At 38.0% G+C, this 24,079-nt stretch overlaps 2 protein-coding genes across 2 annotated transcripts in view; both read right to left on the bottom strand.

Moving 5' to 3' along the window:
• trit1 (tRNA isopentenyltransferase 1) overlaps positions 1-12,167 on the bottom strand; it is a 54,884-nt gene extending 42,717 nt beyond the window's left edge. The window contains exon 1 of the mRNA XM_052135331.1: positions 12,008-12,167. Within this exon, the coding sequence (XP_051991291.1) occupies positions 12,008-12,166 (159 nt within the window). The 5' untranslated portion in view covers position 12,167. The remainder of the gene's footprint in view (positions 1-12,007) is intronic.
• Positions 12,168-16,296: 4,129 nt separating this feature from the next.
• myclb (MYCL proto-oncogene, bHLH transcription factor b) lies at positions 16,297-22,153 on the bottom strand. The gene is made up of 3 exons (XM_052135335.1): positions 21,827-22,153; positions 20,543-21,154; positions 16,297-18,424 (listed from the first exon to the last, which is right to left on the bottom strand). The coding sequence occupies exons 2-3, from the start codon at positions 21,114-21,116 to the stop codon at positions 17,778-17,780; spliced, it is 1,221 nt and encodes a 406-aa protein (XP_051991295.1). The 5' UTR covers positions 21,117-21,154; positions 21,827-22,153; the 3' UTR covers positions 16,297-17,777.
• Between the last annotated feature and the right edge of the window lie 1,926 nt (positions 22,154-24,079).

Below are 24,079 nucleotides of genomic sequence, written 5' to 3'. Positions count from 1 at the left end.
CGTGAGTGCCCTCATTCCTGACTTAAATGAAACAAAATCCATCTTTCAATTTTAAGAATCTTTATATCAGGATCATTCCAATGAAAATCTAAATTAATGGGAATGTTTTTTGTTTAGTTTTTTACTGAGAAATGTTAATTAGTTACGAGTAGCTACCTTGAAATATACAGTGCAAGTTATAATATATTTAAAAAGAAAATATATGTAGTTTTACGGTAAAATGCTGTAAAAAAATGAAAGTGTCACCCTGAAAAGTGGTAACTAGACTTGCCACGATATCCTAATTTTCACACCAGTGTTCACATTCAAACTGACTAACACTGGTATTACCGCTGGTTGGACGCAAAGTGGTACTGTGGGCTAATTTTCATTAAGCAATAGCCTACACAATAAAGCAAGGCAGCTTGCTTTCAAACTTTGAACTTAAATTTCAACAACAAATTCAAATGAAACTGGAAAAAATTAATTGCAATTAAAAAAGGTGTTGTTCAACTTCATGAAAGATGGCTTTTCAACAGTTGAGAAGGACAACATCTCTTTGGCAATGAATTTACTTCATCCGTGCATTCTCTCCATCATGGGCAATCAGTCATTTATTTCATTTTCAGGAAAAATACATCACTTATTGTGGGTTGTTGCGGGTTTAATGTTGGTGTTTTATTACTTTGATCCCAGGACCCAGTTTAGCTGCTTCAGAAGGGTATTGACTTTGAATGTGTGTGAATAAATTAGTTTTGTTCCCTCCTGGGTGAAATGCAAGAAACATGTTCACGGTATTTTTATAAAAAATATATATATCATAATATCCAACAACATCGTCAAAGCCCCGGCTGATGGATCAGTTAATATTCTTGCTTTAGTGATTTTGAATTGAAAATTGTATCCATTTATTTAAAAAAAAATAAAAACCAAAGACAACAAAATCATACATAACCACCTTTCCATTTAAACGTCAGGCAAGTAAAATAATACGCCATATACGGCTATGACGACAAGTGGAAAATTACTAATACAAATTAAGATATAAAAACAATTATAAATGTAAAAATAATAATTATAATGATGATAATCATTGAAATATAAATCGTGGTTTGAGGTGAATGTGTTTGTATTTTATTATTTAAATCACAGATGTATAGGCTATATACAATATAAAGTGTTCACAACGTACTGCTCTGTGGAAATAAAGTGAACAGAACTCAGAGCACCTACTGAGCTGAGATGGTCTGAGGTCATTTGTAGCATTCTCATAGACAATACTATTCTTGCATAACATTTCAGAAGACTGAGGAAAGGAAAGAGTGAAAACCTTTTAAATACACATATTCCAAGAGACTACATGCCTCCGAACAATCAGCATGTCAGACATGCACAGTCGACTTTTCTGTCATCTGTTCTTAAAAATATAATAGTGTTTAGTCAAGCGCTTGTCTGTGTGTCTAACAGCATTTTTTGTGTTATTCCAAATCAGAGACGTCTTACAGTTACCATTCACAATATATTCGCTACCTGCAATTAAACTTCTGTCAGTCTGTGTACTTTGCTGCGTGTAATTTGATACTTTGTTAAAGAACATCTGGGTTTCAAAGAGTCGTTTATGTTAATTTATCATGGGTCGCAAACTCTTCATTAGGCAACTACCATAATTTCCGGACTATAAGCCGCAACTTTTTTCCCACGCTTTGAACCTCGCGGCTTATACAATGACGCGGCTAATATATGGATTTTTCACGCTTTCAAATTTTAGAAAAAAATAAAAAAAAAAACATTCTGTGACGTGCTCAGTTTTTTTGCCGGCGTGAAGCTTTCATTAGACCAATGAAATTGCCAAACGGGTTAAGGTCAAAACAACTTTTTTTGTTTACTGTTTAGATTAGCGTGCTCAAACTTCCCATCATTCTGATTACGGTAGTAATTTTGTCACCCTCACCATGGCAAAGACATGGAGAAACGCATATGATGCTGCTTTCAAGTTGAAGGATTGATCTGGCTGTTGAATAGGAAATAGAGCTGCTGCACGGGAGCTTGGTCTTAATGAGTTGATGATAAGACGTTGGAAACAGCAGCGTGAGGAATTGACTCAGTGCAAAAAGACAACTAAATCTGAGGCTATTCAACTCCGACACCGAAGGAGATGACTTCAGTGGTTTCAGTGCACAGGACGAGGAAGATAGTGACCAATGACTTTCTTGGTAGGCTACTGTTTACTGCAAATGTTTTATTACAAGCAGTGTGTGGCAGCGGGGGCGTGGTCAAGCGCCCGTCCAGGAGAGAAAATCTGTAAGGGCGCATACACCTGCGCTAAATTATGTCTAACACCGGTGTCTAATTTCAAGTGCCCTGCTTCACGTGTCCTTCTTGGGAAAACTGTCACACGGGCACCAGTGTGACAGTTTTCAGCAGGGCACTTGACGTTCCAGGTAAGGCTTTTAATGGCCACAGCAATGTTTACAATCAATTTTATAAAGTTTCTCAATTCTTCTATTCGCCAACACTAGACTGACATGTGTCACTCTCTCAGCTCTGTGGCTGCTGCCTTTTTATGCCGCTCTCCCCATGCTTACTGAAATTAGACACCGGTGTTAGACATAATTTAGCTCAGGAGTAAGCGCCCTTACCGCTTTTCTCTCCCGGACGGGCGCTTGACCACGCCCCCGCTGCCACACCGTGTTTCGTTAAAGCCTATTTATTTTTGTTCCAAGCCATGTTTCGTTAAAGCCTGAGTAAAGTTCATTTGTTTCAATGTACCGGTAGGCACCTGTGCCTTATAGACAGGTGCGGCTTATTTATGTTCAAAATAATATTTTATTTAAAAATCAGTGGGTGCGGCTTATATTCAGGTGCGCTCAATAGTCCGGAAATTACGGTACTCTTTATTTATTCTATTCGTTAGGCTATTGTATTGATATTGGAAGTTCCATTCATAATGTTTCCTCCTTTTACCCAGTATAACATTTTACACCAGTGTTGTCCCTTGTACAGAGTAAAACCGGTAACACCGAACACCATGGCAACCCTAGTAGTAACCGTATTTTTCTACAGTAAATCTCTGACAACCACAGCTGCCGTTAATTTACCATACATTTTAATTGATTTGATTTTTTTTTTTTTTTTATAGTGTGGTACATTCATAATTACTCTATTGTTAGAGCAGATCGTTGTAGTTTTGACACTACAGTGTGGATAACTGTATGGGTTTTTTCAGCTTTGGGCTTTGTCTTTTTTTTTTCTGTTATCCATGTTACCATGACACAAACGTACACAAACATACACAAAAGTCTTTTAATAACTGTTAGCGTTTAAGTCTTCCAGTCCTTTACTCTTGTTAATTGTCTATTAAAAAGGCTGTTGGGGTCTTGAAGACCTTGTGTGAAACGTGTGATGCCCTGAGCATCGAAAATTCCGTATTCCTTTCCTAACTTTCACTCTTAATGACCTTGGCCAGTGGTTCTCATGAGCAGTTCGTTGACCCAAGGTCCATTGAACCCTGCCCTCCCACCGGCAAGAAATTGGGTATTCAACAAACCGTTATTCAAATAACAAAGGCTAACCTGACCACAATAACAAATGATTGCCCTCTCGGCTTAGACCTATTCTTCTCCTCAGTACAGTACTGCCATTCAAAATGTAAATGGTGTCCTGTGTATGCTGCATGGCCACTGAATACCAGAGATGTTCAATGAAAGCTACAGAGCACAACAGGCGTATAGGCACCAATTCAGCATCTCAATAGAGGCTTCCAGTGGCCTGCCTGCAACTGTGATCTGAACTCATCTCACTCTCGAACATGAGCATTGCATTTGTTTCTAGACTTATCAATATGCTACACAAATACATAATACACACAATTATCTTTGCTAGCTCGCTCCCAAGCGCTCTCGTCACCCACATACTCTGTTTCTCATTCACTCTTTGTGTCTCTTGTGGAGTGTTACACCATTGTAGGCTTCAGAGGAGCAATGCAGCTTGTAGCCCAGTGTGTGAGCAATGGATGTGACTGCTCTGCAGTACAGGAGGAATTTTATTAGTGTAACCCAATTAACTGCACCAGGTGACAGTCATGCCACTCTCAATAGAGTAATATATCTTCAAGGTTGCCAAATGAGAAGGGCAACTGGATTTTTTCATTGTCTAAAAAATACTGCATGAGTGGTGCTTTCTCAGGCAAAATTCACAGCAACAATGCTAGGGTGTTGTCAGGATATTGATTAAATGTAGACCGATAAATCAGTTTTAACGTTTAATTGGTGCAGATCATTGCTTTTTAAAACTATCGGTAAAAATGTATGCCGATGGTTGCAGATATTGTTTTTACATTTTTACGGTTTTATTAGTTTTGTTCCCTCCTTCACAATATATATATATATATATCTCACAGTATCCAATTATATCGGAAACCCCTGGGCTGAGGAATCGGTAAATATTCTTGCTTTAGTGATTTTGCATAAAACATTTAATTAAAAAACTAAAAACTTAAATCAAATATATTTTCTAAATTCAAATTGCACTCCAAATGAAATGAAAAAGCAAATAAAATAATGAAGTGATAAAAAAATATATATATAAAATATGCAAGTAACCACATTTCCATTACCGTCAGGCAAGTATCCATCTAAACATGCAGGTGGAAAATTACTTACACAAATGAAGACAATGAGTTTGTCACAATGAACTGCTTTGTGGAAATAAAGTGAACTGAACTCAAAGCACCTCTTGAGCTAAGATGTCTGAGGTCATTTGCGGCACTTATAGACAATAGTTCTTGCAAAACAAAAAACAAAAATTCTGAAGACAGAAACAAAGAAAGAGTGAGAACCTTTGGCATGCACGTGTTCCACGTAAGAATTTAATAAATTAATGAGAAAACTAACCAAATATCATCTTGACATCAAAGGCATCAGCTATTTACGATCACTCTGACCATCGTTGATCCCCGAGATCATAGTCTGTCGGCACAACCCTAATGTGCATTTCTCTATAAATTAACAAAATGTTCAGACAGTATTCTTGCATGTTTGACACATTCAGAATCATTACCACTTTTGCTGGTGTCGCTGCGGCTCACTTTGTGCGTGCGCTTGTAAATTGATATTTTATTTGAATTGTTACTTACATTCTTTCTCATTACCATTTTTGATGCCCCAATATATATATATATATATATATATATATATATATATATATATATATATATATATATATTAAAAATGTAATTCAATTAATATCATAAAGTGTGAGTAGTCGACTAATGGCTTAAATTAATGACAACTAGTCTACTAGGAAAATCTTTGGTCGGGGGCAGACCTAGATTATTTTATTGGACAGGGTTGCTTCAGAGTTTTTAAAATCAAATGTAAGAATTTTAAGACCTATTTCAAGACCTATAAATACCGTATCCCCATACCAACACAATCTCAAAATAAATTATGTATCAAACTAGCAGGGGCACACATTCAAAGGCCTAAACTTTGCTTATCAGTAAAACAGGGTAGGCTATATACATTTTCATTTGGAATCCCCAATTCGCTACAAGTCCTCGTGGTGACATAGTGACTCGCCTCAATCTGGGAGGCAGAAGACGAATCTCAATTGCCTCAGCGTCTGATACTGTCAATCCGTGCATTTTATCACTTGGCTTGTTGAGCGCGTTACTGCAGAGACGTAGCGCTTGTGGAGGTTAGGGCTGTCAAAATTGCTCAAAAATGACATTCGAATATTCCCTCTAAAAAAAACACATATATTCGAACTATTCGAATATCTGGTTGCGCATTTGGTCAATGACGCACATTACGTCAATAACAGGACAAATTAATACAAAGAGACATAACTATTTGTATAGGTAGTTTATTTAAGTTTAAACATATTTGACAACGTATTACCTACACAAAAACAAGTAAATCAACTAATGGCCAAGACCTCACTCTCGCTCGCACGCGCAGGCACTCTTTCTCTCTCTCTCGCCCTCACGCTCTCTGCGCATAACGGTTTAAAAGAACAACAATAAACAAATGTTGAGTGCTGATCAAGAGTTTTGTGCAAGCAATATAAGGTCGCGACTCTTGTCCCAAATATAGCAGGCTTCATTCAGTGATTAAAACAAATTATTAACATTAATTGAAGTTTTACAGTATATAGAACCGACATTGAACGCTCCGAGCGAGCTGTGCTGTGGTAAACATGGAACTTTTCCTTGACATGAAACGGTAAATAATCAAACCAGTGGAAGCCTGCAGTGCATGAAACTGCTGTATCTAACCTACCTTATTCATGCAACATCTATTCAGTCAGTACAGTAGCCTTACATTTTATTCATGTTTCTGTTTAACGTTAAATAAAATGAGGCACACAATTCCGAGAAATGTGACAACAAAGACCCCTCAGGCAGCACGCCCACTCGCAAAGCAGACAGCCGCACATCTGCTACCGCGGGCGCGTTTTTTTTTTCCACATTCGAATATTAATTTTCACCTTCGAATTTCTGTTTTTTAAAACTATTCGAATATATATTCGAATTTAGAATATTCGTTGACAGCCCTAGTGGAGGTCCACACTATTCTCCACGGCATCCACTTACAACTCACCACGCGCCCCCCCGAGAGTGAGAACCACACATTATAGCGACCACAAGGATGTTACCTCATGTGACTCTACCCTCCCTAGCATCCAGTCCAATTTGGTCACTCAGCCACCCTGGATTCAAGCTTGCGACTCCAGGGGTAGTAGTCAGCATCAATACTCGCTGAGCTAGCCAGGCCCCCAGCTATATGCAAGTTTAAAATACTTAAGACATGTTTCGATGTGTTGAAAGAAAGCCAGTTAGTCTGTCAATAGTTATTTTAAAATTGGTAGCCAAAATTAAATGTTCTTAGCCTTTCCTTCCGTGATGGGGAGGGCCAGACAGAGGCTACAAGAGTACAAATGTGTCAAATTCCAGATTAATGATTATGGGGGTCAACAATGAACACAAGACTGATCGATTTGAAAAAGCAAGAACTTAACCAAGTCAGCTTTCATTTACCGTTTCTGTATGTTTAAGACTTCAAATAATAAACTGTCATTAATATGTATAAAAATCCTTCACAGTATCTCAGTTATTTCGTTTAAAAAAAAAAATGTAACCCCACACACAAGTATGAACAATATAACTGCATTGATTGCCTATGTGCTTCATTAAAACATACAATTATGTAATTAATCAAATTATTGTCATTTTAAATAAATGGATAAAGGTACTAAATAGGACAACTATGATTAAAATGACCCAAATTCAGGAGTAGAAAAGTCCCTTTACACTGAGAATAATAATCAGGTCTACATGCAAATGTGGTACCAAACCCTTCACTAAAGCCACCTCCTGAGTTCACAGGCCTCGTTTCCAGGGGCCCTGAGCCGAAGAATGAAGAAGAAATTCCCCCGAAGTACAGTATATCAGGGCCTTCAAAAGATATGCGCCGTTCAATCTGGTTTGCAAGTCATTTTTAAAGATTAATTTCAATGTTAGCTTTGCCCAATTCCTAATATGTTTGGCGGCTAAAAATTTATAAAAAATACAAATAATACACCCCATGGCACAAAGTATTTGAGACCAGAGGATGAGAAGAGGTTAAAATGAGGACCAAATTATACAAGATTTTTTTTTACACATGGATACTTTGGTTCAGATTTTTACTTGCCCGATCAAAATTTTCACTGACCCCAACACAAAAATTAAATATAGCTGTTTTTACCATCATGGCTTTAAAATTTGTCTGAAGCAAAAAATATATTTTTAGATATGTTTTCAAGACAATTTCCCCCAAAACTGTAACACATTTATAAATTGCAAGATATGATTTTTGCCTTGTATAACCGCATAAGCGCTTTACAGATATGAATTCATAAATACGTCATATTTACCTCAGCCATCCTGCCATTTACACATTTTTAAGATATGAATTCTTAGAAGCAAATGATGGGGTTTCAGTCACCAGTTTGGTCATGCTGTCAACTTTTGGGTCCTGTGTAGTTTTCACAAGCAGGTCAAAGATTTGATTATTGACTGAATATAAAAAACATATGAATCCCTGAGAGAGGAGACCGTGCTACTAAATTGGGTGTGACGCGTGTAATTTATAGTAGGTAGACATTAGGCATTATCTGTGAATTAAGAATGTGGATATAAACATGAAATTAGACCGCCCAAACAAGACCAACACTGACAGATACACAAAGCACAGAAAGAAAACACCTGCACAGTCCAGAAATTAGAAATGTAACAGCTGTTAACATTTAGGTGTTGTATAAGGATAATATATAGTTGGGGCAGCTGTGGCTCAGGTGGTAGAGCGGGTTGGCCACTAATCGCAGGGTTGGCAGTTCGATTCCTGGCCCACATGACTCCACATGCCGAATTGTCCTTGGGCAAGACACTGAACCCAAAGTCCCAATGGCAGGTAGCGCCACTGCATGGCAGCTCTGCTGTCATTGGTGTATGAGTGCGAGTGTGTGAATGAGTCACAGTATAAAACGCTTTGAAAACCACTAAGGTTATAAAAGCGCTATATAAGTGCAGACCATTTACCATTTTAAAAAGTAATCTTCACCCTGCAGCTGAACAGCTCTGAAAATAATAAAGCACAATGATTTGCTTCTTTTCATAACAAACGTCAATGGGCATGTCAAATTAATGTTTACGTTTTGAAACTTCTAAATAAATGTATACTTGCATTTTGGATTCTGAGCAGCTCAGATTTCCAGACATGTGAATAAATTTAACAAAATGTATTACGTTTCATTCAGCGCCTGGTCTCTAAAGGCAAAATAAAATCAGAGAAATGCGCTTAGATTTTTTTACTGTGGAAACAATACTTGCGATCTGAATGAGGACAGTTCAAGAAGAGTGTGTTCTGTGTCTGCATGCTCGTGTGCTCATGTGACTGTGCCATGGCGGTAGGGCTGCACGATTTGGGGAAAAAGTAATATTGTGATTATTGAGGTTAATATTGCGATATGCAATATAATAAACAAATGGTATCATGAGTCAACTTGCTTGGTTATCAAGGAAAATTTACAAATAGATGACTGATAATGCTGAAATGTGTATTTTTCAACTCAAACATACAAACTTACGGAAGCTCAAAGAGGCCTTGCGTTATTATTTTTCTGTCTCGTTTTCTCGTGATCTCGACATAACAAAAAGTTGTTTTTGCCTTTAATTTTCTATACAGTTTTTAATTGACCTACAGGATTCACAATTAAAATGTTATTACAAGGTATGATGGACAATGAGAGACTCTTGGTAGAAAAGTACAATTTATTATATGTAAATGTAAAGTTATGTTAATTCATTACATTTTCATAATAAAATATTCACCTGCCCTGTCCAGAGTATTCTAACCAGTCACCTTTCACATAGGCTAAATCAAACATATTAATAAACACCAGGCAGCACGTCACAAACACTTAATAAATGCTTTTTCATCAATAGAGTAAGACTCGCTTTCTTCTGCACTCAACAGGAGTCAAGAAGCACGTCTTTCTGTGCTTTCCGCAAAGTACCGTTATTACTGCAACATGCGCGCACTCGGATCTAAATCGCGGCTGGCTTGACCGCAGTCATGCAGACGTCCCGGTTCCTCAAGTTGGCTGGCAATGAAATTGACCAAACGTTCAGGGTCACTGTATCTTCTACGACAAAGTTGTAGACGTGATAGTCTTCTTCTAAGGTGTCTGACACTAATCTGGAAGTTGTCAATGACAGAGAGACGTCGAGATCTCGAAAGAAATTAAGTCATGATCACGAGAAAACAACTTTGTTATGTCGAGATCACGAGAAAACAACTTTTTGTTATGCCGAGATCACGAGAAAATTAAGTCATGATCACGAGAAAACAACCTTAGTTATATCGAGACCACGAGAAAACGAGACAGAAAAATAATAATTGAGCTTCCTTACAAACTAGCAACAATAACAACTATAAATGCAGTGTTTTCAAATTAAATATTTTTACAAAATTAAATAATTTTTTTCATTACTGCAAACTTGTTATTTTCTCAATATTACACCTAAATAAAATAGAACAATAAATAACAACATACGAATTTTCACGAAAATAAGATTGTCCAAACAAACAGGGACATTTAAGCAAGATGTAACATGTACTTTCTATAAACTGTTTTGAAAAGGAAACAAGATATAAAAGTGTGGTTCACTCAATCAAACCACTAAAACTGTTGTTGTTGTTGTTGTGTAAGATATATATATATATATATATATATATATATATATATATATATACACACACACACACACACACATTTTATTGTTGTTGTAATTTTAATGTTATTTTTCACATAAGATTGATCCTATGATGATCTCATCAATGGGGCAACACGTTGCAGAAAGCGGGGGTGAGAAATGAGCGTCTCCGTGTTAGAGTGCGCATCAACCGGCGGAACTTTAAATCTCGACTCCCGGTCAGATTCAGTCTCTTCCGCACCGAGAATGACAGTTTTGGAGTTTGTGTTTGTTTACATGGCACGCTCCTGTATAATATGAACTTTAATTAAGGATGAAATAAAGATATATCGCAAAGCTGTGATCTGTGTTCCTATCGGACACTCGAGCTGCTGACAGCGTGGTTGAGAGACGAGCGTCTCCATGTTAGAGTGCGCATCACCTTTAAATCTCTCCCGTCTCGACTCCCGCTCAGATTGGGTCTCTTACGCGACTGGTTGAAGTGGCTCTGACCGCACAGAGAATGACAGTTTTGGAATTTGAGCTTATTTACATGCCACGCTCCCGTATTTTATTAACTTTAATTATTGATGAAATAAAGACATATTGCCAAGCTGTGATCTGTGTTTCTGTGTTATTTATTCTGGCCACCAGTTCAGTGTCGGTCTGCTCCATCTTCACCTGATTTCCACGCTGCACACCGGAAACTCACATGACATGACCACACGTGCCACTCCCTAAACTGAGACTGACTGGTCATCTTTTTATTAGCGGTGTAGAAAATGGGCAAACAGCTCTCAGAGAGAAGGGGCTGTCACGTCCACACATGCACTTACTTATTTAATAAAATCGCAGCATTTGCAGTCAAATAAATCGCACAGACTCACATCACGATTTGATTAATCGTACAGCACTAAGTAAATATAAGCTGCATTGTGCACCAGATCTTAAGCCATTTACCCAAATGTCTGACTGCACAAAAACTAGCCAGTGTGTAACTTCAGAATACTATGTTTTTAATATTTTTTATTTGGTCTACAGCATTCTGGTATACTGTTAGACCCTTGAGACAATACATGACCCAACAAATGCTCCAGACACTAGAGGACTACTGCAGATGAACACTTCTTTCTATGATTTAATGAAACCCATCAAAAAGAACAGGACACAGCATTCTCGGCCAACTCCCTTTAGACAATAAGTGAATCTGTCTGAATATATCAAGTCTAATTAACAGGCTTGACTGAATCGTACAAATACAGTGACCATACGTCTTTTGAATGGTAGAAAAATTACCTGTATTAAGACATCACTCAATAACTTACACATATTGCCAAGCACGAGCCTGGTGACAGCAAAGATCAATGGGTTGGAACGTTTTATCAAATATGGCGACCAGTGAACACGAGCACGAGGAAATAAAATCAGTCTACAATTCCTCAAACATATACGAAGCGTTGTACAAAACTTTTAAACCACATTTGGCTACAACCCATCTTGAAAAACAAATAATAAATTATTAACCCATGAAAATTATTTCCCAATCCATTTTGATGATGTTTGGCCTACTGCATTCCTGCCTAATGCGACATAAAACGGGCTGCATTAATTCTACTTCAGAGAAATCAAAACGTTTGACAACGTACAACGTTCATTGTGACGTAACAACAATTCTTACGGAATGTTGCTGCTTGGTTATTCCAAAATGACCTGTCATTTTTCAGGCGCAATGCCCTTTCACGTGCTTCTCTCATTAACAGAGATGATGACACAGTAGCTCGTTCAACTCACCTGCATGGAATCGACGCTTATAATTTCCCCCTGAAGTCTTTTCCCAATTTCGATTGCCAGTTTGGACTTGCCAGTTCCAGTCGCTCCTAAAATAACCACCAAAGATGGGGTGATACCTTTCCCTAATGCACGCTGCATGCTCAGAGTGGCAGCAGCCATGACAGCAAACTCTAAAGACTCCAGAATTATCTGAGCATGCGCGTAGACCTCGCAGTGGAGGAGGGAACTGTATCCAAGCAACTAAACCCGTTTCCATAGAAACGAGTTTAAAGGATTCGATTTTAGCAGGTGAGATGAGGCTAGAGTGTCTTAAATAGGACAACAGTTCATCCAAGCGAAGAAAAGTGTTTACAATCCAGTAATCGTATTATGTGGTTGTTAATCTTTGTTCCAGACATGAAACCAACAAACAATTCAGAAACAGTCAATTTTTTCATTACTTTATTCAGCTCCCAGAGAATCCATTGACCTCAGATAACATTTATATTTGAAAATGTATGTGTTATTGCGTAAACAAAAAACAATAACACTGCATTAAAATATTAACATTAAAAAAGAGAAATAAGTCGCAGTGTCACAAAAAATAAATAGAGTTATCCAACGGATCTGTTGAATTCTTGATTCTGATTGGTTCACGGACGTTGTAAGGTGTGCAATTATTTTTCAAGTAAACGCACGGCTATGAAGTAGATCCAGGTCTTGCCCGCATAAAACGGTTCCATATCACTTCGCCAAATTATTTCAGTTATTTCAAAGAGCCCTACAAGCTACCAAAACAAAACAACAAATTAAAACAAAGTCATTTGTTAAAGTAAATCTGTAAAGAACGTCAAACCATGTCTAAATTGCATACTTCAATTTCTGTTAAAAAAAAGAGCCTCAAATGCTCTCTCTCTCTCTCTCTCTCTCTCTCTCAATTCAGTTCAATTCAATTCAGAAAGCTTTATTGGCATGACAAAAAAATACATTTTGTATTGCCAAAGCATCAAAACAACATAGAAAATGATTTAGAACATTTAGTACACAAAATAATAATACTGATAGCATAAAACAATAATAATAAAATAAACAAAGATTAATAAATAAAATAAAACGGATTTAGAAATCTATATAAAAAAAACAAAACAAAGGAACACTGAATTGGAATTGAACATTATATACATGTGTGTAGGTCTGATGCAGTGTGTTCGGCTGTGAGTGAGTGTGTGTTTATTGGATGTTTGCTGGTCTCTGGTCGTCCCTCAGGATGTGGCAAGATGCAACAAATTTTGCAGCATTATTTGAGCATTTGGCTTCTTCGCCAAGAATGAAACAGAGTTTTTGGGTTGGATTACAGGTGTTAAATTGGAGAAATATTTGATTAATTTTGGGGTAATAGTGGTCTCTGATGTGTTTATATTTTGGGCATTCTGTGAGGAAGTGCAGCTCGGTCTCCGTCACTCCCAGGATGCAGTGCGAGCAGAGCCTGTCCTCACGGGAGAGCCAGGTCTGTCTGCGCCAGCCTGTCTCCACGGCCATACTGTGCTCGCTGAGTCTGTTCAACGTCAGGGTTTCCTGAGTTTCACAGTACTCTCGATTTAGTGCCGAATAACATTCCAGTTTGTGTTGGTTTTGAATGGTGTTTGTCCAATGGGTGATGTACTTGTCTTGTTCTGTGTTGATAATTTGTGCGGGCCGAATGTGTGTGAGTGTGTGTGTGTGTGCTGAGGTGTGCTGATCTCTGCAGGAGAGAGCTCAGTCAGTCTCTGCACCAGCTGGCACAGGGGACTCCTCGCTACGCTCAGCTCTTGGTGTTTTAGGGCTTTGTAATGGTATGTGTTGGGGTCGCTTGTTTTTAGGTGTTTCCAGAATTTGATGGCTCTTTTTTGGATGTTTAGAAGGAGAGGGTATTGGCCTAATTCTGCCCTGCATCCGTTGTTTGGTGTTTTTCTTTGGACTTTGAGAATTTGTTTACAGAAATCTAAATGTAGAGTTTCAATCGGATGTTTTCCCCAATTTGAAAAATCAAATTTGATAGAAGGACCCCACACTTCACTGCCATATAAAACAATTGGTTCAATTATTGATTTGAAAAGTTTGAGCCAAATTTGGATTGGGATGTCAATTTTGATTGATCTTTTTATGGCATAGAAAGCCCTTTAAGCTTTCTCTTTGTGTTCATTCACAGCCAAAGTAAAGTTGCCAGTTGGAGTTATTTTCAGGCCGAGGTAAGTGTATGTCTTTGTGCTCTCAATGGTTCTGTGTGAATGTGTGTTTTGGTCCCTGAGATCTGGAGCGTTTCTGAAACATCATGACTCTAGTTTTCTGGAGGTTGACAGTCAGGGCCCAGGACTGACAGTAATCCTCCAGCAGATCCAGGCTGTCCTGAAGCCCCTCTTTAGTGGGCGACAGGAGAACCAGGTCATCTGCGTAGAGAAGACACTTGATCTCTCTCTCTCTCTCTCTCACACACACACACACACACACACACACACAAACGCACTCATTTTTGTTCTCCGTTGCTAGTTCTAACGTGACATTTTCGAATTAGCAACTAAGGCTGTAAAGTAACACGCTGAATATGTTGCGTAAGAAAGTAGTTCCACTCGCAGGAGCGTTTTAGGGACGAAAACCAGAAAATGTTTTGAGATAAAACCCTGAACGACGTCTTAAGGTGTGGTAAACATGGTAGTATAAGCAGAATAATTGACTCCAGCCCTTTGAATTGTTTAAAAAAAAAATGCACACCCGAGATTCAAAGATCACTCAGCTGCGCGTCGTGACCGTATTACCACCTCCGGTGTGCATTAATTAAACGGTCAGTCGTCAATGATTCCTTACATATTATATTTATAATATATCAAAACTTTTAATTATAATTAAAAGTAATAACAGCTATGCTTATTCAGAAAATAAAAACAATGTCATGACTCATGATACCTTGGAAATTTGGTATTTTTAGCATTATTCAATAGTTTAAGCATTGGTTTAATTAATTAATAGCATGTACACCATTTCAAATCTGGGTAAAAAAAATCCAGAAATTTTTTTATGTTAAGGATTAACAATGCAAAATAAAAAGTTACCAACATATTTAATATAGACCCTTTTAAAAAGACACAATTTATTGTAGTATAAATGAGAAAAAGGGTTTGTGCATGTTTACACTCATAAAACAGATGCAGACTATTAACAGAATTTAACTGTACATTCATTGGACACATCATCAAAAGAAGCAATTAGACAATTTGTTATATACTAAAAAGTCTCAGTTGCCTCCATGTCTGAGGCCGTAAATCAGCATATCTTATCACGTGGCTTGTTGAGGGTGATACCATGGAGACGTAGCACGTTTGGAGGCCCAAGCTATTTTCAGCGGCGTCCACGCACAACTCACCATGTGCCCCACCAAGAGTGAGAACCACATTACAGCGACTATGAGGAGGTTACCCCATGTGACTATACCCTCCCTAGCAACCAGGCCAATTTGGTTGCTTAGGAGACCTGGCTGGATTCACTTGGCACACCCTGGATTCGAACTTGTGACTCCAGGGCTGGTAGTCAACGTCAAAAGTCACTGAGCTACCCAGGCCCAATTTTCAAAATATTTAGGGGAAGCTATATTAACCTAATTCTAGTTACTTGTAACATGGTGATTTATCTCATGTTTATTTTTGTTTAATTGTAAAACAGTCAACTTTGATTTTTCAGTTGCTCAGATATTTCATGAGTGGGCAATCGTACAGTTTTTAATCATTTAACATCCAGCTTTCACAACACTGTTGACTTTAGCAGGTTGACTCGTGCACCTCCCAGTATGAATAGCTCTCTTTCATCTCCATGGCAACACAGCATTCTGCGCCAAGGAGAAGAGAGATAATCGTTGCCATGGCAAAGAAGGCCACTACGACGTGTCAACTAAAAGCGGCTCTAGCTAATGAAATGATCAAATCGAGTTCACACACTCATACAGGTGTTGATGGAGTAAAATACTTCTGATGCCACATATAGTACAATTTTGCTCAATAATCTGTCATGACTGCACCAATATTAATGTGTCTAATGAATAAATGTACAAACCTTAAAGCATGTTTTTAAACCAATCACTGCCCCTGCGGTCTAAACATGATATGAGAAATATCTTAATTAGGTCATCCTTCTTCTAAGCTTTAATGTTTCAACATTTAAGTTTGAAAGAGTTTTGTTTGGCTGGATCATTGATTTATGTAATCAATAAATCTTAATACATGTAAGGTGTGTTTAATTCTAATTAATAAAGATAAACAAACAGACTCGTGATTTGAACTGATTTTATTTATTATCCGATTTTGAGTTAATGTATATAGGCTTATGAGGTACAGAACACAAAGTGTTTAGACAATGCTGATGGCCATTCATCTCCCAGTATGACACCCAATGACAAGGTAAAAAAGCAAATGGGTTACTAGTGGTATATGCGCACTGGTGTCAAGTGGCATCCATTTCTGACTGCATTTCAACATTTTAAGCCATACAGATGAATTTCCCAGATGAAGGTTCAATTAAGAGTCAACTCAATCTATCACTGATGTTTGTTGTGAACGTATGGCCTCTGTTCTTAGAAATAATTGAATTCTGGAACATGGCAACTGAGAGTGTGCGTAGGCTTCAGATTATAAGCATAGGTTTTGATGACCATATTTGGGGGGAAAGTAAGCATTTGCCACCAGTAGAACTTTATATTCAAATAGAAATGAAACAATGATACAATGAATTCTGTAAGAAAATATAATCAGTACAAAATCTTTTTCCCCTCATAAGAGAGATGAGTGAACGAAAGGTCAGAACAGAAGGGAACAGGCAGTGAAAACAGCATAACAAAGTGGCTAGTGATCAAAATTAAATGATGGATAGTGTTGTTTTATTTAATTTTTTGCATTTTTAAAAACTTTTCTTAACAAAAATAGAAACTTTGAGAGACTCTTGAGGGAAACTTGGCAGATGGGCCAACCAAGTTTTAGAACAAAATGACAGAAATATAGAAAATAAAGTCTTTTAACAGTGCCGATTTACAAATTCAAACACAATGTATCTTTATACAATAATCTGTACATCAACTACTATTATATACACATAGGTCCATAGAATATGCCACAGTTTATATACACTGTGAGGCTGTGCTGGATACCATCCTGAATGTTCATTAGAAGAAAGAAACAATGTATCAGTGATCCAACTTCCTGCCTGTTAAATGTACAATGTCATCAAGTGGCAATGGGGGCACATAGCTCTCCTTTAGACTTAAAGTGACAAAGCACCATTAATGGATAAGGTACAATGATCAGAGACCTCTGAATATTTTTAACCAGATAGCTTCAAAATTCTACCACAAAAACCTTGATTTATGAGATCAATTACACATGCGTTTAAATTGCTACGTTTTAAAAAAACATGGCATACTAAGTCAATGAAATAATATATCCCCACTTAAATACTTTCTTCTTTAGCTCTTGTGTGAGAATGGGTGTTCTCTTAAGTTTAGTTTTAAATCTTAAAAAAGGAAACGCCAGAAATAACGACCCTCTTTGGAAATATGCTTGAAGCTTGGGGGGTTCCACTGGGGAACAACAAACATCTGCTTTAAAGTATGTCACCCCCCAGTCGCAAAGGCAAATGTGCAAAGAATGAAAGCTGAAAAACTTAACTCAAAATAAAGAGTCCATTCCATGAAATATCTGCATGTTTTGACAAACCATGCTGCTCTAGAGAGTTCCTATTGAAAATATGGCTGGACAGACTGTGCTAGCCTATTTTATGCACGTTTCAGTCCTGCTAGCCTCCGTAGTAACTGCTGTTGCCTGCTTTTCAGCTGCTTCTTCTCTTGGGCCTTCTTTTTGTCACTGGCATGCAGCGTACGCAGGTATTCCGTGGCCTTGGTCAAGATCACAACTTTGGGTGTCTTTGGACAGTCAACCAGGCTTGGGATCTCATCCCGGAGAGCCAGAAAGCGTGAGCGCAAGTCATTGCGTCTCTTCCGCTCCAAGAAATTGTGTGTCTTGCGCTTGTCTGTGTCCTCACAATCTGAACTCTGAGGGCTGGATGGTTGGGATTTGAGGTGGTAGGATGTGTGGGTTGGAGAGCCAGAAGCAGTCTGAGATGGGACAGGGACCATGGGGGAAGGAATAGGGGGTTTGCACTCAGGGGTTTGGGGCGTGGAAGCAAGCCTTGGCTGCAAGGTCTCTTGTCTGACCTTCTTACGAGGCGGTTCCTCTTCAGGATAACTGTCGGGTGAGCGAGCAGCATAGTTGTGTTGCTGCTGGTGAATGGATATGTGAAATCGCTTCATGCAAGGGTCATAGGGGTCTGCTCGAACTGTGATGGTGACTGGTTTACGGGCATTTACCAAATGTGACTTGTTCTGCTTATGTTCCACGGTCACAACGTCAATCTCTTCATCATCTGCAAGAAGAAAAAGAACATAAGGCATCTCAGTTCTCTGCATGTGTCATACATTTTTGTTGTATTGCATCTATTGTGAACAGGTCATATGCTATACCTCTTCCCCTTTTGACAGATTTTGGCCAAACTTGAAAACACTTTCCAATCCCCTTATTCTAGCCTGTCATTCGAACTTAATTCAGAATGTAAGATTTCATCAGACAGGCCCCACATGTTTGAGAATCCATTTGTTCCCTGCTCTCAGCAAGAAGTATGCTAGAATACAACATGTGGCTTTGATCTGTAAAAATGAACTCTAGGTCGCCTTTGATTTGGATTTTGAAAAAATGCATCTGCACTCACTATTCCCCGAGCATGACAGTTACATTGGTCACTGAACACAAATCCCAAATGCTTCCATCACAAATTCTGACCAATAATCAGAATTTCACCAGAATATTCCGGGTTCAATACAAGTTAAGCCAAGTCGACAGCATTTGTGACAATGTTGATTACTACTAAAAATGATTTCAAATCATCCCTCCTTTACAAAGATTAAAAATCGAGGTTACAATGCAGAGGCACTTACAAAGAAAGTGAATGGGGACAGAGTTTGGATGCTTTTAAGGCAAAAATTTGAAACTTTCAATATAATAAAAGCACTTACATTAGTTCGTCTGTTAAAACTTGTTAATTATTGGAGTTGTTAAGTTGTTTAAATCATCACTTTTACAGTCATTGTAGGGTTGACAACGTCGCCATTGCAACAACGTTATAAAATTGGATTTAACTCTACACAGAAAAGGTTCAAACTAAAGTCATGTTAACACATATCGTTTACGTCCTGTAGCTATACTTTTGAAACAATTAATATTTTAACATTTAATGATTGGCCCCATTCACTTCCATTGTAACGGCCTCTTTGTAGCAAAGACTTCAGCATTTTTTTTTTAAGACTAGGAGGGACAAGTTGCAGTAATTTCTTTGCTATATTATGCCACAAATGCTGTTGATTGAGCTCAACTTGTAGTGAAACTGGAAAATACCTTTAAACATTTAAGTGTAAATATTGTACGTGTTTTTTTATACATTTGAATGCAAAAAAAATACAAATACAAAAATTGGAAGAATCAAAGCCAAAAATAATGCAAAATTGCTCTACAACAGATTTAGATACTGGTACTAACTGTTCACCCATCAACAAATGTACAGCCTTGAATACTTGAGAATCCTAGCATCCTTATCATTTCTTGCTGCTGGTAATTGTGTAGGTCTCCCTCGTGCCGCAAAACAGCACCAACCCGCATCTCAGAATAACATTCTGACATGATATTCTTCTCACCACAATTGTACAGAGCGGTTATCTGAGTTACTGTAGACTTTGTCAGTTCGAACCAGTCTGGCCATTCTCTCAAACCAACACGTCTGGCACCAACAATCATGCCACAGTCCAAATCACTGAGATCACATTTTTCCCCCCATTCTGATGGTTGACTAAAGCTCCTGACCCGTATCTGCATGATTTTATACACTGCATGCTGCCACACAATTGGCTGATTAGATTATGGCATGGATGATTGTTGGTGCCAGACATGTTGGTTTGAGAGAATGGCCAGACTGGTTTGAACTGACAAAGTCTACGGTAACTCAGATAACCGCTCTGTACAATTATAGTGAGAAGAACATCATGTCAGAATGCTTTTCTGAGATGCGGGTTGGCGCTGTTTTGGCGGCACTAGGGGGACCTACACTATATATATATATATATATAGCACACACACACACACACATATATATATATATATATATGTATATATATATATATATATATATATATATATATATATATATATATGTATGTATGTATGTATGTATGTATGTATATATATATATATATCACACACACACACACACACACACATCATGATTACAGAGATTTGGATCTTTCTGGTGTGAAAGGAGGGAGGGCTGTCAACATAACAACAGCTGTCAACACTGAAATTTGGCAAAGGAAAGTATGAATTGCAAAATGTACACTTACTGTACAATTCCAAGCTTACATGGTATTCAAATAAAAATATTTGAGCACCACTAAGCTCAAACTAAAACTGTTAGTGCTCTTTTATGGTCAGTGCTTACCGGATGAGTCAGTGCGAGACTCTGACCCGGACGACACCTGTTTCTTGCAGCTGCTGCTCAGAGGAAAGGTAAGGACAGCTGCAGGATCAACGCAATCTGTCGCCAAGCTGTTAAGGCCAGGCGAGTCCGCGGGGACGCACTGCGCTTTGCCGGCGAGTTTCGTCTGCGCCGAACAAGACAGGCGCTCGCTGACAACTTTCTCCAGCTGCTGCTGACTGGCCGAGATACTGCTCCACATACAGTCCTGAATAATTATGGAGCTCAAGTTTTCGAAAGTCTCCTCCGCGTTGAGTTTGCACTGTCCCTCCTGTTCGTCGTCCTGTCCCAAGAATTGGGACACCCATTCTAGCCGGTCACCTAGAGATGGAGCGGTGCCCTCCAGTATCCTGACAGGCGACATGGGCGGGGTTGGCACGAGCTCGAATTTCTTCCAAATGTCCTCACTCGGTGCGGTGGATTTAAAAAAGTCCTCGTCCAAGTTGTGGTCGTCGTAGAAATAGTGCTGATATTGGTCGCATTCCTCCTCCATCTCACACTTCTTATTGCGCGACGGGTTTGAACTGATTCCGAGCATTTGTGTCGTCTTCAGAGCGCAACCTCAGAGCTCAAGATCTGAAACAACAGTGATCAGATTTTAAAACACAATCCGATCCTACTGTGCAACATTTTAGGAGAAATAATCAACTTAATACGGTTCATTTTTATTTATTACCAACAATTACATTTCGGGGTCGTTCACACAAAAGACGTTTTCAATAGTTTTTCTATGTAAACATGCACAAAGCGTGGGTCGCGTTTTTAGACGCTGTCAACGTCTACGCAAAGAACCCTAGCTTTTAAAAACGCGCCTCGAGATACCTGCGTTTTGTTCCTATATTTTAATTTTTTAACGCAAGAACGTTTTCGGTGTGAACGGCCCCTAGCTTTAAGTAAATAATGCAAGTATAGACCAACCAATGAGGGAGATATATTGAGACTAGATTGCATTAATTAGTCAACACTGCGAATAATCGGACATTCTAAAGTCTGTTTAATAAATCAAGCTATATAAACATAGGCTATAGCATTTAAAACAAAAAAACGCTTCTGCATGCAGTTCTACTTTTATGGCACAAAACTTGGAAGTTTCGCAACTCTATTACATAACAATACGATGTAACGCATCATGTACCTTACGTCTACACTAGTCCTCTTGCTAGTCCAAGTTGCCAGCAAAATGCCTTTTTTTTTACTTTCTTTACAAAAGCCGATTAAGATAAATCATTTGAATTAGGGAACACTTACCGTAGTGCCAAGAGTCAGTACGCTGCATGCCATTTAAGATGAGCTAAAGATGGTTTACAGTTCACCGGAAAGCTCCAGCAAAATAAATGACTTCTACAGTTCAGAAATCACACCAAAATCTTTCATGTCAACAAGTTATGAAAGCGCCATCAGCTGTGAGCTTTTTAGTAATCCCGTCTTGCATTCGATTTCCAGGTGTGGATTGTTTTAACCAACCGTTATTTTCCCTTTGAATTGCGGGCTGTTTGCTGATTTGCTCATGGAAACTTCTCTGCACTCTTCTGCTTTACAGCGACCGTGAGGTCTCCTCTCACGCCGCGCCTCGCGCTCACTATGGACAGCTTACAAGTACCGCACTATTTTACCCAGTCAAAGCAACGGGTGAATTTGCATATAGGGCGGGTGGTAGTCAATTAGCCACACCCACAACTTAAAGGGACAGTGCTGTTTAAAAATATATTTTCAGGGTTTTGACTTTTGCTCTTTAACAGCGAAAGTATGCAAGAAGAATTAAATATGAAAATGCATGGTGCAGCATTTTCCTGATGTGCTGTAGTGTATTTGTCCAATGTGCATGCAATCTCAGACAAGCAAAGTGAAACTTTAACCAACATGATGTTGCTTTGTTTGTCTATATGTTTCATGGGGAATCATGCACCTACTTTATTATTATTATATATATATATATATATTTTAACTATTTTAATTATTTATTTATTTATATTTTAATAGGCACCAGATTTATAAAATGACTGGTAAGGAAATTATTCACACTGAAATAAGTGAGACAATAAAATTTTATTGTGTTTACTTTTAAAGGAATGTTCTGGGTTCAATACAAGTTAAGCTAAATCTACAGCATTTTTTAAATAATGTTGATTACCATAAATTATTATGAGTCATCCCTTGCTTATTTAAAAAATACAATTAAAAAAGAAGCATAAGTTGCTGTCACAGTAAGACACTTCAAAAGTTGAAGTGAATGGGGCCTGTCCATAAATGTAAAAAACACACTGTTTCACAAATTTAGCCACAAGACGTAAACATTATAGGTATTAGCATGATTTTAGAGTGATACAATGCTTACTAACCTTTTCTGTTAATTTTTTTTTTTTTTTTTTGTGGTATTCAACATTATACCACAAATGCTGTGGATTGAGCATAGAGAGTGGAAAGATGCTACATATTTTAAAGTGATAGTTCACCCAAAAATGAAAACTTTCTCATGATATCCCAGGTGTGTATTACTTTCTTTCTTCAGCAGAATACATTTGAAGAAAAATATCTTAGCTCATTAGGTCTTTAAAATGCATAGCGATCAGGGGTTTGAAGCTCCGAAAGACACAGTCAGCATAAACGTCTTTCATACAACTCCAGCAGTTAAATCTTCTTAAACACTACGATTGCTTTTGGTGCAAAAATGATTAATATTTAAGTGCTTTTTAACAATAAAAATCACTTCTGGTCAGTAGTAGTATGCGCGTGTGATGTAATCACGTTGGCATGTTCATGTGATATCTGACACATATGTGACATCCAGAATAGCAGTGCTGTTTACGGCTGAGCTTAATTGGATTTGGTTTAGATCTGTATTTATATCTGTTTTTAACTCAAAATGGTGCATTTGTGTGTTTATCCTGGATGACAGAGAGAAAAATGTGAGATTACGTCCGTAACATGCCAACATGAATTCGTCACATGAGAGACCGCACAAACTCTCTTTTGCGATGGTTTATAGTAAAAAAGTACTTTTTGCACCAAAAGTGATCGTGATGCTTTAGAAGACATTGACTTAACAGCTGTTGTCGTATGGATGACGTTTATGCTGATTGTCTGTGATTTCTGATCATCATCCACTAGCATTTAAAGGACCTACTGAGCTAAAATGTTTGACTATTTTTCTTCAAATGCGTTCTGCAGAAGAAAGAAAGTCATACACACCTGGAATAGCATGAAGGTTAGGGTAAATTATGATAATTTTCATTTATGGGTAAACTATCCCTTTAATGTCAAACAAATGCATTTTAGCTGCACAGAAAATGAACTACTGACACAGTACAGTATGAGACTATAAATAAAGTCTCTTTATGACTATCTCGTCATAGTTTGCAAGCATTAACTGCATGTGACGTGCCCCCTCAGTTTGAATGATCAAGACAACTCATGCTCATTAACATCATTTCCAGTTTGCTCATGCTGAATTCCAAGAATGTAACCACATATTCTGTAATAGATGGAAATAAACACCCTCAG

Source organism: Xyrauchen texanus, chromosome 10 (genome assembly GCF_025860055.1).
Source record: "Xyrauchen texanus isolate HMW12.3.18 chromosome 10, RBS_HiC_50CHRs, whole genome shotgun sequence".
In the NCBI taxonomy this organism is placed as follows: Eukaryota; Metazoa; Chordata; class Actinopteri; order Cypriniformes; family Catostomidae; genus Xyrauchen; species Xyrauchen texanus.
The sequence above is the reverse complement of the archived record's forward strand: the minus strand, read 5'-3'. Positions and strand labels throughout refer to the sequence as shown.